The sequence below is a fragment of the Clarias gariepinus genome, chromosome 9 (assembly GCF_024256425.1).
Source record: "Clarias gariepinus isolate MV-2021 ecotype Netherlands chromosome 9, CGAR_prim_01v2, whole genome shotgun sequence".
NCBI classification, from domain to species: Eukaryota; Metazoa; Chordata; class Actinopteri; order Siluriformes; family Clariidae; genus Clarias; species Clarias gariepinus.
This window is the reverse complement of record NC_071108.1, coordinates 18,679,249-18,692,091: the sequence shown is the minus strand read 5'-3', so window position 1 is coordinate 18,692,091 and position 12,843 is coordinate 18,679,249. Positions and strand designations below refer to the sequence as shown.

Below are 12,843 nucleotides of genomic sequence, written 5' to 3'. Positions count from 1 at the left end.
ATAACAGCTTTCAGTTTGCAAACATGCTAAAGTACTCAGACCTGATCCATATCAGTAAAAAAGTACTCAGACCTGATCCAAATCCGCAGTGAGTTAGCCACACCCATGATCAACACCATCCACACTTCTGCTTGCTGGCATACAGTGAAAATTACCCAGCAACACCAGGATGCGGTAGGCAAACAAAAAAACACTGAAGTTAATATCCGCTAATTTCTTTGGACAGGTTGCCCTAATTTTGGTGAGGGAAATGTTTGGCCATGGAGGCAAAGTCAAGGAGGCCCCATAACCATGGCAGGGATTTCGTTTAATGTTGATTTCCTCTTGCAGTAATCACACAACGAAACCATAAAGCATGCCTTTGCCCAGGTGAGTGTTGTCAGTGGTTATCAAATGCGGCCCAATATTTACTGTACATTTGTTCTTTCTATACTGTAGTTTCAGTAAAGAAAATATTACAATGCAACTATGGACATAGCTCACCACTCATATCTTCTGGTCCGAATAGTTTGTTCTTTTTTTAATTATGCAGTGCCTTAAACAGGAAACAGAATTGAGCAGTTCTTCTCATGAGTCTTTCAATCTGAGTCATTCGTTCTTTTGAATCTATTGCATTGCATAACGTCTATTGGTGTCACATGACAAAAGAACAAACATTGCAAACTAGAAGACTCAAAGGTAACTTTTTTTTTTCTGTACATAACCCATGGAGGTTTTGTGATGCTTTGTGCATGCGCGCCCAGTAGAAAATTAACAAATCACTCTCTAAGACTACTCTTCCTCCTGAGTCACTTAAAGGATCACTTAAAGAGAACAAATTATTTATAAACGACCCATTACTACTCTACCTAACAGCTAGAATTAACACACTAGGTTTGAACTAACACTGTACCTGTTATATGGGGGTGCTTCAATATGGCGCCCCTTGGTATACTATCACGTATGGAAGCCCCAACGCAGGACTCGGAGTGGGCGTTGGGCCGTGGATTTTTTATTTTGGTGGGGAATGTTTGGCTCGCGTGAACACCACGCAGCGTTATGAAGCAAAGGAGGGCGCGCTTATGTCGGCGTGTGCCACCGTGCTTCTCATCACCAAAAACAGGCATATTATTTAGTGCTGTTATGACTCACTTTTCTTTTCACTTTTCTCTTCACGTTTCACTTTTCTTTTCTCTTTTCCCTTTTTTTCTTTTCTTTTTCCTTGTTTTTTTATTTTCTCTTTTCTTTTTTTCTGTTCCCTATACTAGAGCCAGACAACAGTTATTTTTTTTGTTTGTTTGTTTCTGAGACAACCTGATGTTTTGTTAAAAACAAATAAACCATAGTATTGTTTTTTGTAACCTTGTACAAATTAAATCTGTTAAACTCATGAATAAAGTCTGCCTCATAATTACTTTACATAAAAACATTTTATAGTGTAGAAATGTAAATGGTCCTAAACTCCTTTAGTGTACTGGTAACACATTTGCAATACAGTAGTATAGAAGACCATGTGCACTATATTATATAATAAAGTATATTTGTATTAACCACAAAGTGTACTTTTTTAGTATTTGGAATTGGCCAAAAAGTATAACAGCATGCTACTGCAGCAATAAGAGTATATTCACAGTATATTACTCGTGTATTTGTACATTAAATATATACTTTAATTTCATTAATTACTGACAGGTATGTACGTTAGTACGCAACAGCTATATACTTTAAGTGTAGTAAGTATACTTAAAGTTGCTCCACTTTTGTTTAGCACACAAAAGTGCTTGAGTACTCGGATATTTAATACATTTAAAATTGTGCTTTTGCACAATTTAATTACAATTTAAATGCACTTAGTACAAAATGAATTGTTCCAAAATAGCAAACTTCGAATATAGTGATTTAGTGATTAGTCTAGCTGCAAGTACACCTAAGTATGCTTTGGCATGCTAGGATTTAATATACTTAACATACATTTTTTTCACTTGGGCAAAGCTGACTTTACAGAAACCTTGAACATGTCTTGTGGTGCTACCACTATTTCCCATAACCGGTGCGAGGAATTGTATGTGTGTGTGCGTGCACACGTGGCATTTAATTAGTCTCAAAACTCAGAAACTCAGATCATAAATGCTCTCACGCAAGAATGCTTTTCTGGTGCGAGGATATTTACTTATGCATGAGTTGTAAGTATAAACACACACATGCACACACAGTAAAATGAGTTGAGATTCTTTGGTATTCTTGAATATGAAAGTGCTTAGCATGTGAATAAGCATAAGCCTGGAACTCCGAAATTCCGTTAGCTCCCGAGACTTCAAAAATTCTTTGGTAGAAATCATTAAAGGCAGACATGGTCTGTGCATATTAAATGCAACCATCTCTTCTGGCAAAATATGTGACAGGTGTTGGAAGCATTAATAAAGTGTGGAACTCAGATGCCATTATGCTTATTTGCAATTATTTCATATTTTAAGTCATCATGGATGGAATTTTTTTCCATCTTTGTTTGTAGTGTCAATGGCACACTCTTTACCATTGGGTAGACAACAGACTTTTTTGTCTAGTGGATCAGCCCAGCTTCCACTACTGATCCTTACCACCTTCTATAGAGGGACTATTGCGAGCATCCTGAGCAGCTGCATCACTGACTGGTTTGGGAATTGTGCCATCTCGGACCGCAAGACCCCACAGCGGATAGTGAAAGCAGCTGAGAGGATCATTGGGGTCTTTCTTCCCTCCATCGAAGACATCTACACCACACACTGCATCCACAGTCGCACATTTACAGCGACTTACAGTACAAGAAATGTTTACTGTTTCTCCTTCCACTACCTCAACTCATTACCACAAAGTATTTAAATGTGTATCGCTCATGTTTGCACATTTGCATGGGCACTTTATGTTGTCTCTTTTGTATAGAACTTACAGTTTTATCTTAGCTAGGCAGCTAATTAGGTTTCTTAGTTAGTTTTGTTAATTTATGTTGTATGAAACACCTTGGAGGAACGTTGTTTGTTTCACTGTGTACTAAACTATATATATTTGAAATGATAATAAAAGCCTACTTGAACGTGAGTTTTTAACTATGCATGCATACAGTACATGCATGCATGATGACATGCATGTGTCCTGCATTTATTAGTGTAGCTTGTGCACATCATTGAAATTAACATGATGTGTCCACAAGATGCATCATGAATATATATTGTAGGGGCAATGCAGTCAGCAGTTACATGGCCCAATATTATATTTAGGGAGGAACACCTGTGACGGAACTACTTGTGCAAACACAGGCCATCGCTCACCATGGAATTCGGGATTATATTAAAAGACACTGGTACACTGCTTAATCAAAAAAAAAAAAAAAGGTCACTATTTCAGAAGGGTCAAAATATTGGCCTGGATCAAGCTAAGAAAACAACTAAAGATATTTGAAATTACTGGAACTTGGTTAAAACCCTTCAAAACATTATCAAAACTAAGGAGGATCGTGCTGACTGGCAACTTTGTGGAAAAAATATGGTCAGAACATTATCAAGCAAGGAAATCACATGACCCAAATGTATTTAATGACCAGGTTACCATATCACATCAGTGAGAGTTTGTCTTCCTTTATGACACTAACATATTCCACAATTCAAATTGTAAAAGAGTGATTCTGGGAGCATAAGGATTATTTTCACACATCAACTGGCCAACACATTGTGTGCTGTGACCAAAACTAAAGGTGATTAAAGGAAATCTTGAGTGACACATTTTGTGGCCAGGTAGTGTATAATGATGCTGAACAATTAATTCAGAAAGCAATGGTAGTAGGATGGAGATATATCCAAGAACAGAGCAATTAGCATGATTTTATTAAAGGAAAATTTCCTCCCAAGTATATACTTAAACTGAACATTTTGCGACCTTTAAACTTGAAGTCTAATACATTAATTAAAGACTAATTTATTCATGTACATTTCTGTGATGTTTATTAGGACATCATAAAAGTAAAACAGCTGATTATTAGGTCATTTATTACAGTATATTTTATAATGACAGAACAAAGACATATTTAGACAAGACATATATTTAGACCATACATATTTTTCATTCGTTATGTACCTTTACATTGCATACTTTATGGTGGATGTATATAGTTTTCTTTTCTCATTCAAAAAAACTAAAAAAAAAAAAACTTTGAAGTCTTTGAATTATTTGTACAAATTTAACTTTATTTTTATTTAATTTTTTTTTCTTACAATAAAGCAACATAAGACAAAACTCAAATAAATAAACACATTTGTTTAATTTACCTACTTCATTCATAATTTGTCTCAACACTATATTTGGCATTTCTGTATTTATAGAATGATAAAAATACATTTGATCGAATACAAAAAGACAAAAACAAACAAAACAGTTCTTGATCGCACTGGCTATTTAAATTTAATAGACCTCTTTTAAAATTTTTATTTTATTTCAAAATTTTGAAGTACCTTTGACCAGTATCTTCAGAGTGTGGGGAGTCTCAAAATCCTGTAAAAATCCTATGTATGTGATGCCCGGCTGTCAGTCACAAACATGTTAAAAAAATTTCTAGAACAAATAATGTAATCCTGCAGAACTACACACAGTGATTTTTCTTGTGAGAAAAAAAATATATTCTTGAATTTAAAAAAATAAAAATCAGAAAGCGATTTTGCCTGATAAGCTATTATAATATCTAAGGCAACCTAAAAGGGGGTCTATTTATGTGTTTTCCCTTGCTGAATACAAAATTTAAGTCATATCACTTTGATTTTACATTTCCTCATTTAAATGGTCCCACAGTTTTGTCTCATTCTTAATTTTCTTTTTCTAAATAAATGTTTATCCTCCATGCATTAAATTCTACTGCTTATTACAGCACCTTATTCTTTGCATTTTTTACCATGCTGTTAAAAACAGACATGTGATCTAAAACAAAATTTCATAGCTTATAAATGGCTAAACGTCTTAAACTCTGGCATTTCTGGGCAGAATGGTGAGCTGTTTTTTTCTGCCATAACCAGATTCAGTTGTATCATGGACGTGATCAGTGCTCCAACTGTTTGTATCCAGAGGAAAAGCCTTGCCTTAAGTGAAACATAGTGCCAATAGCAAAGCTTTAAGTTTGTAGGTTATAAGAAATCTGTTTGTTTTCAGAATTCAATATCCTTCCTCTGATGCAATGTGGCCCCAGCAGGTAGTCAAGTTAAACAGCATCTCATAAATCCAACAAAATACAGGCAATCTCCTTTGTTGTGGTATTGCACCAGAAAAATAAAAAGTCAAACTCGGTTATCTACTACACTCTACATAATGGGAGACAGCCATCGAATATTATAAATTACTCGATCTGAGGAGACAACTTGGCTTTCTCAAACCCTAATGGCAGATTAAAAAACACCAGGTGCTACCTGCTGTCAGTATCTGGATCAGGCATAATAGTTCAATGGGAACTTAAGCTCAGCGCATGGCATACTTGGTCCGATAAAAAGGTGGTACTGACACATTTCCAATTCTTACCTTACATAAGGAGCAGTATATGAGAATGTTAAATGATTATTGTCTTCGAAATTTAGAACAGATTCAGCATTTTAAATGATTCCCATTTAAATAGAGTTGAATAGATTCATTTCAAGTCGTTTCACAATATCAGAACCACAAAAACTTTAAACAATTCAAGAACTTTTCATGATCAATAAAAAAAATGATATGAACAGTATTGGCGATAATGGATATTGGATATACAGCCTCATTTAGTTACTAAGAAAAGTACCATGACGATCTGGAATGTATGGAAATAGAACAGCAGTTTATGAATGTTCTTAGGATTTTATGACCATTGTAAGAGTATTTGCTTAACAGTTTAAAACTTACAACCAGCAAAACTTTGACATAATTGAGGCTTCTGAAACAGCATTTTGTCCGTCAAATGTCTTTCTCTAATGAAAGTGATATGAAAATTTAGTCTCCTTCTCACTCGGTACTCCCGTAGTGGTTCATATCATTTGTGGTCTCCTGTAAGGTCGTGTGGGAGATATCATCTTTGTCTCTCTTAAGATGGGCTTTAAAAAAATCGGACACGCACATCACCTACAATAAAAGAAAAAAAAAAAAAAATTTCCTGAATAACTGGCACAGTTTTTTTTTAATGGGCAGTAATTATTGTATAACAGTTTTACACTTAATGATTTATAATTTTTATTGATGTTTACATGTTATATAATTGGCACAGTAAGTAAATATGTAAAATAACAGCAAACAAAGTTTTTAGTGAGGACAACCAAAAATTCACAGATTCCACCATAAAATCCCCAATTTTTCAAAGTACATTTGACATATATAAAGAATGTAGGGTGTAGACTTTATTTATTGGTTGTCAAAAATATACTATAAAATGTCCCTAGACAGCACATCCACAATAGGTTCTATGGACCTACAAAATGCAGTGTCATCACACATCACTGAACCTACAATTAGACCAAAATGCAAATGGAACATCTGGTTACATCCCTCTTTTATTTTGTTTATTGTTGACCTGTGTCTAACTCTCGGGGCTAATTTTAATGTGATCGTAATTATGATGATGATACTGCTTAGTGTTTCTCTGGAAGGCTTCGGAAGATATAAAAAAAAATAATCACCCGCCCAAATTGTGTTTTTTTTTTTTTTAAACATTGTGACAGACTGTATAGAATTTCAACATAACTGAATGCATTTATTAGCAACTTCTTCAATATTAAATCTAAAGAATAAGCTGCATAAGTGTCTCTAAAAAAATCAAAAGGCATATACTGTCAAAGTAATTTCGACTCAACGTCAAAAGACATACTTACTGTAAATACTGCCATAATGGCTCCCTGTATGAATCCAGTGAGAACATCACTCCAGTGATGCTTGTAGTCTGAGACTCGAGACAGACCCACATACACAGATGCCGAAATTAGGAAGAACTGGATAGTTGGCCTCACTAGCCGAGCCCATTGTGCCTTCATTCTTGACTGCAGATACAGCTTTTCAAGTAAAACAGAACAATTTTAGTAACTCCAAAGCAGTTTTAGCATGATGTGCCATCTAACAGAAAGAGAAGAATGATTAATCACGGCATGGTTTCTATAGTAATATAATGGGGTGTTTGTAGTACTTACTGCAATGAACAGCATACAATACATCGAAAAGGAAGAGTGTCCAGAAAAAAATGAAAGCCTGTAAAAAAGTTATTATAATTATTTGTTTATGTTTCTGATGATATAATAATAAAACTAAGAAGAAGAAAAGGAAGAATTAAGACAACAGATTTGAAAAGTAGGGCAGAAATCTGAACTTCTTACCTGCCTTCACTGACCAATGCCTTGTCTCCTGTGCACGAGAAGTTCTGAATGTAACCGGAATTACAATCCAGGACGCTCAAGTTTGGCTTGCATATGGTTAGGAAATGTGGCCTCAGACGACCGATGGTGTACTTTGCAATGTCAGTCAGGGACTGATTTATTGCTGCTCCAAAGATAAACGACCCAACAGCTTTGTAGATGCAGGCCACATAATCATTAATTAATGAAGATCTTGATCTGAGATATATGGAAATAGACTCTCCACCAATGATCTGTAATATAGAAATAAGACGCTTTTAAACATCATTTATATCAATAGAATGCAAAATATTTTCTAAAAATCTAGGTAGCATATAGAAAATATCATAATTATGCGAGGTAGGTACGTAGGTAGGTAGGTAAGCGGGTGGGTGGGTCGGTGGCTAGGTGGTTTGAGTGGGTGGAATTAGGTAGGTAGGTAGGTAGATGCTTTATTGATCCCAAAAGAAATTCCAGAGATATAAACATTACACATTATATATTAAACATTGCAATCTTAATAATGCACCAGTTGTCTCTGCAATTACCCACTAGTTTTCAGGCAACTAGCTTTAAAATTGAAATCTTTATAATTCTGTGTATGTATGCTCAGGTGTTGCAATTTGAATTGAATGGCCTAATCCTTATCCTGGTTCTTGGTCATGTATAGTGATAAAGGTAACTAGACCCTCTAGTAAACAGACAGAGGTCTGGTTTGTAAGACAAGCTATTCTTCAGTAATAATTTGTAGAGTACAAAAATATTTAGAGCAAAACATTTAATGTCTTCAGCTAAAATATTTGGAAACTTATGTCCATTGACAAATGGGTTAATAATAACAGCATTTCGTACTTCTCTAATTGTTAAAAAAAAAAAAAGAAGGAAAAAAGAAAGAATTACTTACTACAATTAACGTGAATGGGATCATTATTCCCATTAGCAGTTGATAAGATATAGTATCTTCTTTGTATGGATACTTGATGGTATCATCACTGCAAAAAAATCCTCTTTTGAATGGGTTGTGTTGAATATTTAATATTGCAAATGGAAGTCCAGCTGAAAACAAATGACAGTAAACTAGATTACTTCATCGAACAATTAAATGTTATGAGATGAGAATGACATCTCATGACATGAGAAACACAGCTGTCACATGAATTGTGTTATTCATTCAATGAATAACCATTGTTCTACCTTTATCATGTGATTAGTAAGACAACACTAGGGCAGCCAAGTCAAGTGTGACCGAAGCTAGACAGCTACAATACGCTGTCTGTTTCAATATAGCATATTCTTTTGACTACAAATATGATGGCGCTATAGTACAAAACTCTTAAACAAACTAAATGTGTAAAAAAATAAAAAATAAAAAACACTAATAAAAAAACATGATTTCGATTTAGCTGTTTTTTAAATTTTGTTATAACATCAAAACCAGAAACAAAACAGCAAAATAAAAACCATTTAATCCCATTTATTACTTATAGAACTTGACATACATTTAAAACAAGAAATTCTTACACATGTTCTTCAAATGATAAGTCAGCGAAGGCTAGGAAGACTACCCAGATCGGCATTAATTGAGAAATTTTCCCATAACACCAATACTTATTAATAAACAGGATAATTAGCTAATGTTAGTATTTTGCTTTTTAAAATCTGAGTGCCGAGTGGGTTTACATTACTCTCTAGCTGTGTTTTTTTACAGTGTGATCTGGCAACACTGGTGAGCACAAAGATAATGAAGATGTGCATAAGATATGCATAATATGGCCACAAAATCTTTAAAAAAAAATAATAATAATAACAAAAAATCTAAGCCTATATTGCCTCATAAATGGTTTTTAGAGAAAAGAAAATATTAAAACAAGTTTATTTTTAATACGATCGTCAAGTGTAACAACAAAACAAATAATAATAATAATAATAATAAAAATAATAAATTAATTTATATAGTACCTTTCATATAGACACAATCTCAAAGTTCTTGCCACAGGAGTTAAAAAAGAAGAAACTGTTAAGGTATAAGATAGAAACATATGCCTTTTTGCAGAAATAGGATAAAATATGCAATCTGGGCATAAGAATAAGTAGGTTTATTAGCAGGAAAAGATTCAGTTTATATGGAATTTCATTCTAGCACCATGTTCCAGCACCACACAGCATACTACAGTATGACATTACAACAGTGTATGTATTATACAACTAAAAATAGCTGAGCAGTTCATCTGTGGTCTGTGAACTGTTCTACATAATGAGCACAGCTACACTGTGGCTGGTTGGCAATGCACATGCAATGACTGGATCTAACAGACCAACTCTTGTTGAAATAAAAACGTTTTTTTTTTTTGTTTTTTTTAACTGGGTGATATAACTTCTCACAGTGTTCGTATCAGTGCTTCCTACATTTTGTTTACGTAAAAAAAATAATTGACCTAGAATATGGTTTTAATGTGAGCATGTTGAATGCTATTTGTTTTTAGCTGTTAGCCTGGGTTTTCCCGCTTGAGTCTCACAGAGCAGATCAGTTTGATTTCAGACCACAAAGGGAACAAGAAACAGGAACATGGATGTTTTTCACATTTTGCTATTAATCTGCAGTAATTTCCCCCCTTCACAAGTAGACACATCCTTTTAGTCACAGAATTTTCCACTTCATATACAAAAGGACAGAACGAGAATAGAAGTATCCTAGTTAAGCACTATTAATATTTAAAAATGTAGAATATAATGGGGCGGCACAGTGGCTTAGGGGTTAGCACTGTCGCCTTGCATTTTCAGGGTCCGAGTTTGGTTTCTGCCTCGGGTCTGTTTGCATGTTCTCCCTGTGCTTGGTGGATTTCTTCTGAGATGTGGTTTCCTCCCATAGTCCATAAACATACAGATAAGGCTAATTGGCATTCTCAAATTGCCCGCAGTGTAAATGAGTGTGTGTGGGTGTGCACTGCAATGGATTGGCACCCCGTCCAGGGTGTAGCCCGCCTCGTGCCCCAAGTCTCCTGGAATAGGCTCCAGGCCCCCCTGTGACAGTGTAAACAGGATAAAGTAGTATAGACGATGAGTGAGTAAAAATATATAAATGTCGATTCATGAATCGCTACCATCACTCCAGCATCGACTTTTTTTAAAAACTATTTTTAGATTTATAATGAAGACAGACCGGTCGATCAGCCAGTGCCCAAAATTGGCTGGTTTTCTGTTCAGCTGAGAACTGAGCACAGAAGCTTAGAAACACATTTTTATGGTGTTACATTATCAAAATGTATTACATACATTAAAAGCCTCTGATACCATTTTCTCAAACCTCAATTCTCAAACCCACACATTATACACACCTACACTAGTCTTAAAACCACAAGTGCAAACTAGTCTAAAATTGTGTGCAACGCCTGCTTGCATTAGAAGTTACTCAACACGCACGCTCACTGTCAAGGTGGCTTTAGAGACATTTAAGGTGACAAAATGGCAAAGTTTCTTAATAATCCTACAGGAGGCACACTTTATTTACACACTGGCATCCCTTATGGTAGGAGTGAATTATTCACCAAGTTAGTTTAGAAATAATAATTATGACAAGTGACAAAGATATGTGCTGCTCAGTGAGATGGAGCTTTTTGTTTAATTTATTTTGAAGTTAAATGTTAAACTCTTGTATGTATGGTTAGTTTGTATTGTTTAAATGCTGTGATTTCTTTTTATGTTTTTTATGTTTAAAGAACAGGCTACATTGAATTAGTCAGTAAACCGTTTAAAGGTTTAAAATTGTAACAAAATCGGAGAAATTTTTATTTTGGAGGAGACGTGACTTTTGCGGAATAAAAAGCACTCCAACACCCCCTTTTTCTGCGGAGAATGAAAGCGTTAGGCTGTTTTCCCTGCGCAATTCCCGGATGTAACTAATTATCCGTTTATAGGTTTTTATTACCTGTTGACGCGTGTAACATGCCATAGCACTTAAAATCTCTCTCTGTGTTTGACCCAGTTTCACCTTCCAGACGAAGGAAGAGATACTCGGTGATTATATGAGACTCAGCTACTGAAACACACTCACTCACACTTACCGAGGACAACACAAGTGACATCCAGGAGGATGAAGAAGTAGCCTTCTGAATCGAACATCTTTCTTCCGATTGTAGTCTTGTAATGCCGTAAGCCTCTTTTTTTTTTTTTTACACTAAAGCGACTTATTTACTTCGAGGGCCCAACACACCAGCCAAAGTAAAATAAAAGCTTGTTAGTTTACATCTGACTAAAAAGAGACCGGTACATAACTAAACATAGACACAGTCATCACACGCTTACAGACCAATAATGACTCGACTGTTGCTGTACAAATCGTCCGATGTTACCGCGATGTGGTTAGTCATCATCGCGCGACTGGGAGTGGGCATCTACTCCCATACTAAAGTACTAACTAGTATGCAAACCTTTAGGTGACGTACTACTTAGCTCGACAATGTAGAACGATAGTAGGCTGCCTTGGAGCTACGTAAATCTTAGGCTCCGCCCCTTTCAAAACGGAAACGTGATTTTTGTATGCAACGTATACAATAATTCTAAAAGATTACTGAGTATGGGCAAAAGCTGTCAAATTGAATTCGCTTTTGATTATAAGTACACGTTATTTATCAAGTAAATATATGTTGTTATTAGTATCATAATAAATACAATTATTATATATTCTTTAATTATTATATTAATACAATTCGATCCCAGGATGTCCGACTGGGTTAGGAAAGCATGAATAGCTGTGAGTCCAAAACAGTTTAATGTGGTTTAGATTACACCAGAACACAAAGTGAGACGTTTAAACACAGTATAATCAGTTTGAGCAGAAAAGAAGCTCACGCGAATACAGGAGGATAGGACCAGGAAGTACGACCACATATCAAAATAAAAGTGTATGTCTGCGTAATCAGAACTAGAAAACTACACAGAGCGAATAAGGAACAGCGACCAGCACTCCTGAAACAGGCAGTGTTCCTGATTGCGTGTCACAAGTTTCTTAAAGGGCATCATCTAAATAGACCCAAGTACTAGCTTTTAAAATAATATGGTACTCTAACAAACTTCAAGAACAAAAATTACAAGATGTGGATTTTAGCCTCAGGCGGCAGGCCTTTCGTACATTGTATGCCACAGGCGTGTCAAATGTTTTCTTGAGTTCTGCCCTTGCTACATTTAAAAGAAAATGTATATATAAAAAAGCACTTCACGGTCACACTATTAGATTAAGTATCAACAACAGTCAGTTGTTATTTTAAGACATAAAGATCAGCTTTTCTGGAATAGTTCTTGAGAACAGTATTGTCAAATGCATTTGCAAAACCCATCAAGCACCGTAATGAGCCTGGCTCTCATGAAAAACCTTGCTAGGAAAGAAAGATCAAAACTGCAGAGGAGAAGCTCAGTTGGATTTGGAGTATCGGTCTAAAAAAACATGAATTTACAGCACCTCAGATTAGAGCTGTTAAGAAGGCTTTGCAGAGCATAAGTATCAGAAACA

At 35.2% G+C, this 12,843-nt stretch overlaps 1 protein-coding gene across 1 annotated transcript; it reads right to left on the bottom strand.

The window, feature by feature from the left end:
* Positions 1–3,981: 3,981 nt before the first annotated feature.
* LOC128530692 (phospholipid phosphatase 1) lies at positions 3,982–12,190 on the bottom strand. Its single transcript, XM_053504755.1, has 6 exons — positions 11,399–12,190; positions 8,242–8,393; positions 7,320–7,591; positions 7,137–7,194; positions 6,825–7,001; positions 3,982–6,081 (listed from the first exon to the last, which is right to left on the bottom strand). The coding sequence occupies exons 1-6, from the start codon at positions 11,454–11,456 to the stop codon at positions 5,965–5,967; spliced, it is 834 nt and encodes a 277-aa protein (XP_053360730.1). The 5' UTR covers positions 11,457–12,190; the 3' UTR covers positions 3,982–5,964.
* Between the last annotated feature and the right edge of the window lie 653 nt (positions 12,191–12,843).

Bases quoted from the DNA above. Each gene is read 5' to 3' on its own strand.
- LOC128530692 (XM_053504755.1), bottom strand. From the start codon at position 11,456: ATGTTCGATTCAGAAGGCTACTTCTTCATCCTCCTGGATGTCACTTGT. The intron at 7,592-8,241 runs GTAAGTAATTCT...TCTATATTACAG, and splicing joins TCCCATTCACGTTAATTGTA to ATCATTGGTGGAGAGTCTAT. The intron at 6,082-6,824 runs GTAAGTATGTCT...CTTTTATTGTAG, and splicing joins CCATTATGGCAGTATTTACA to GTGATGTGCGTGTCCGATTT.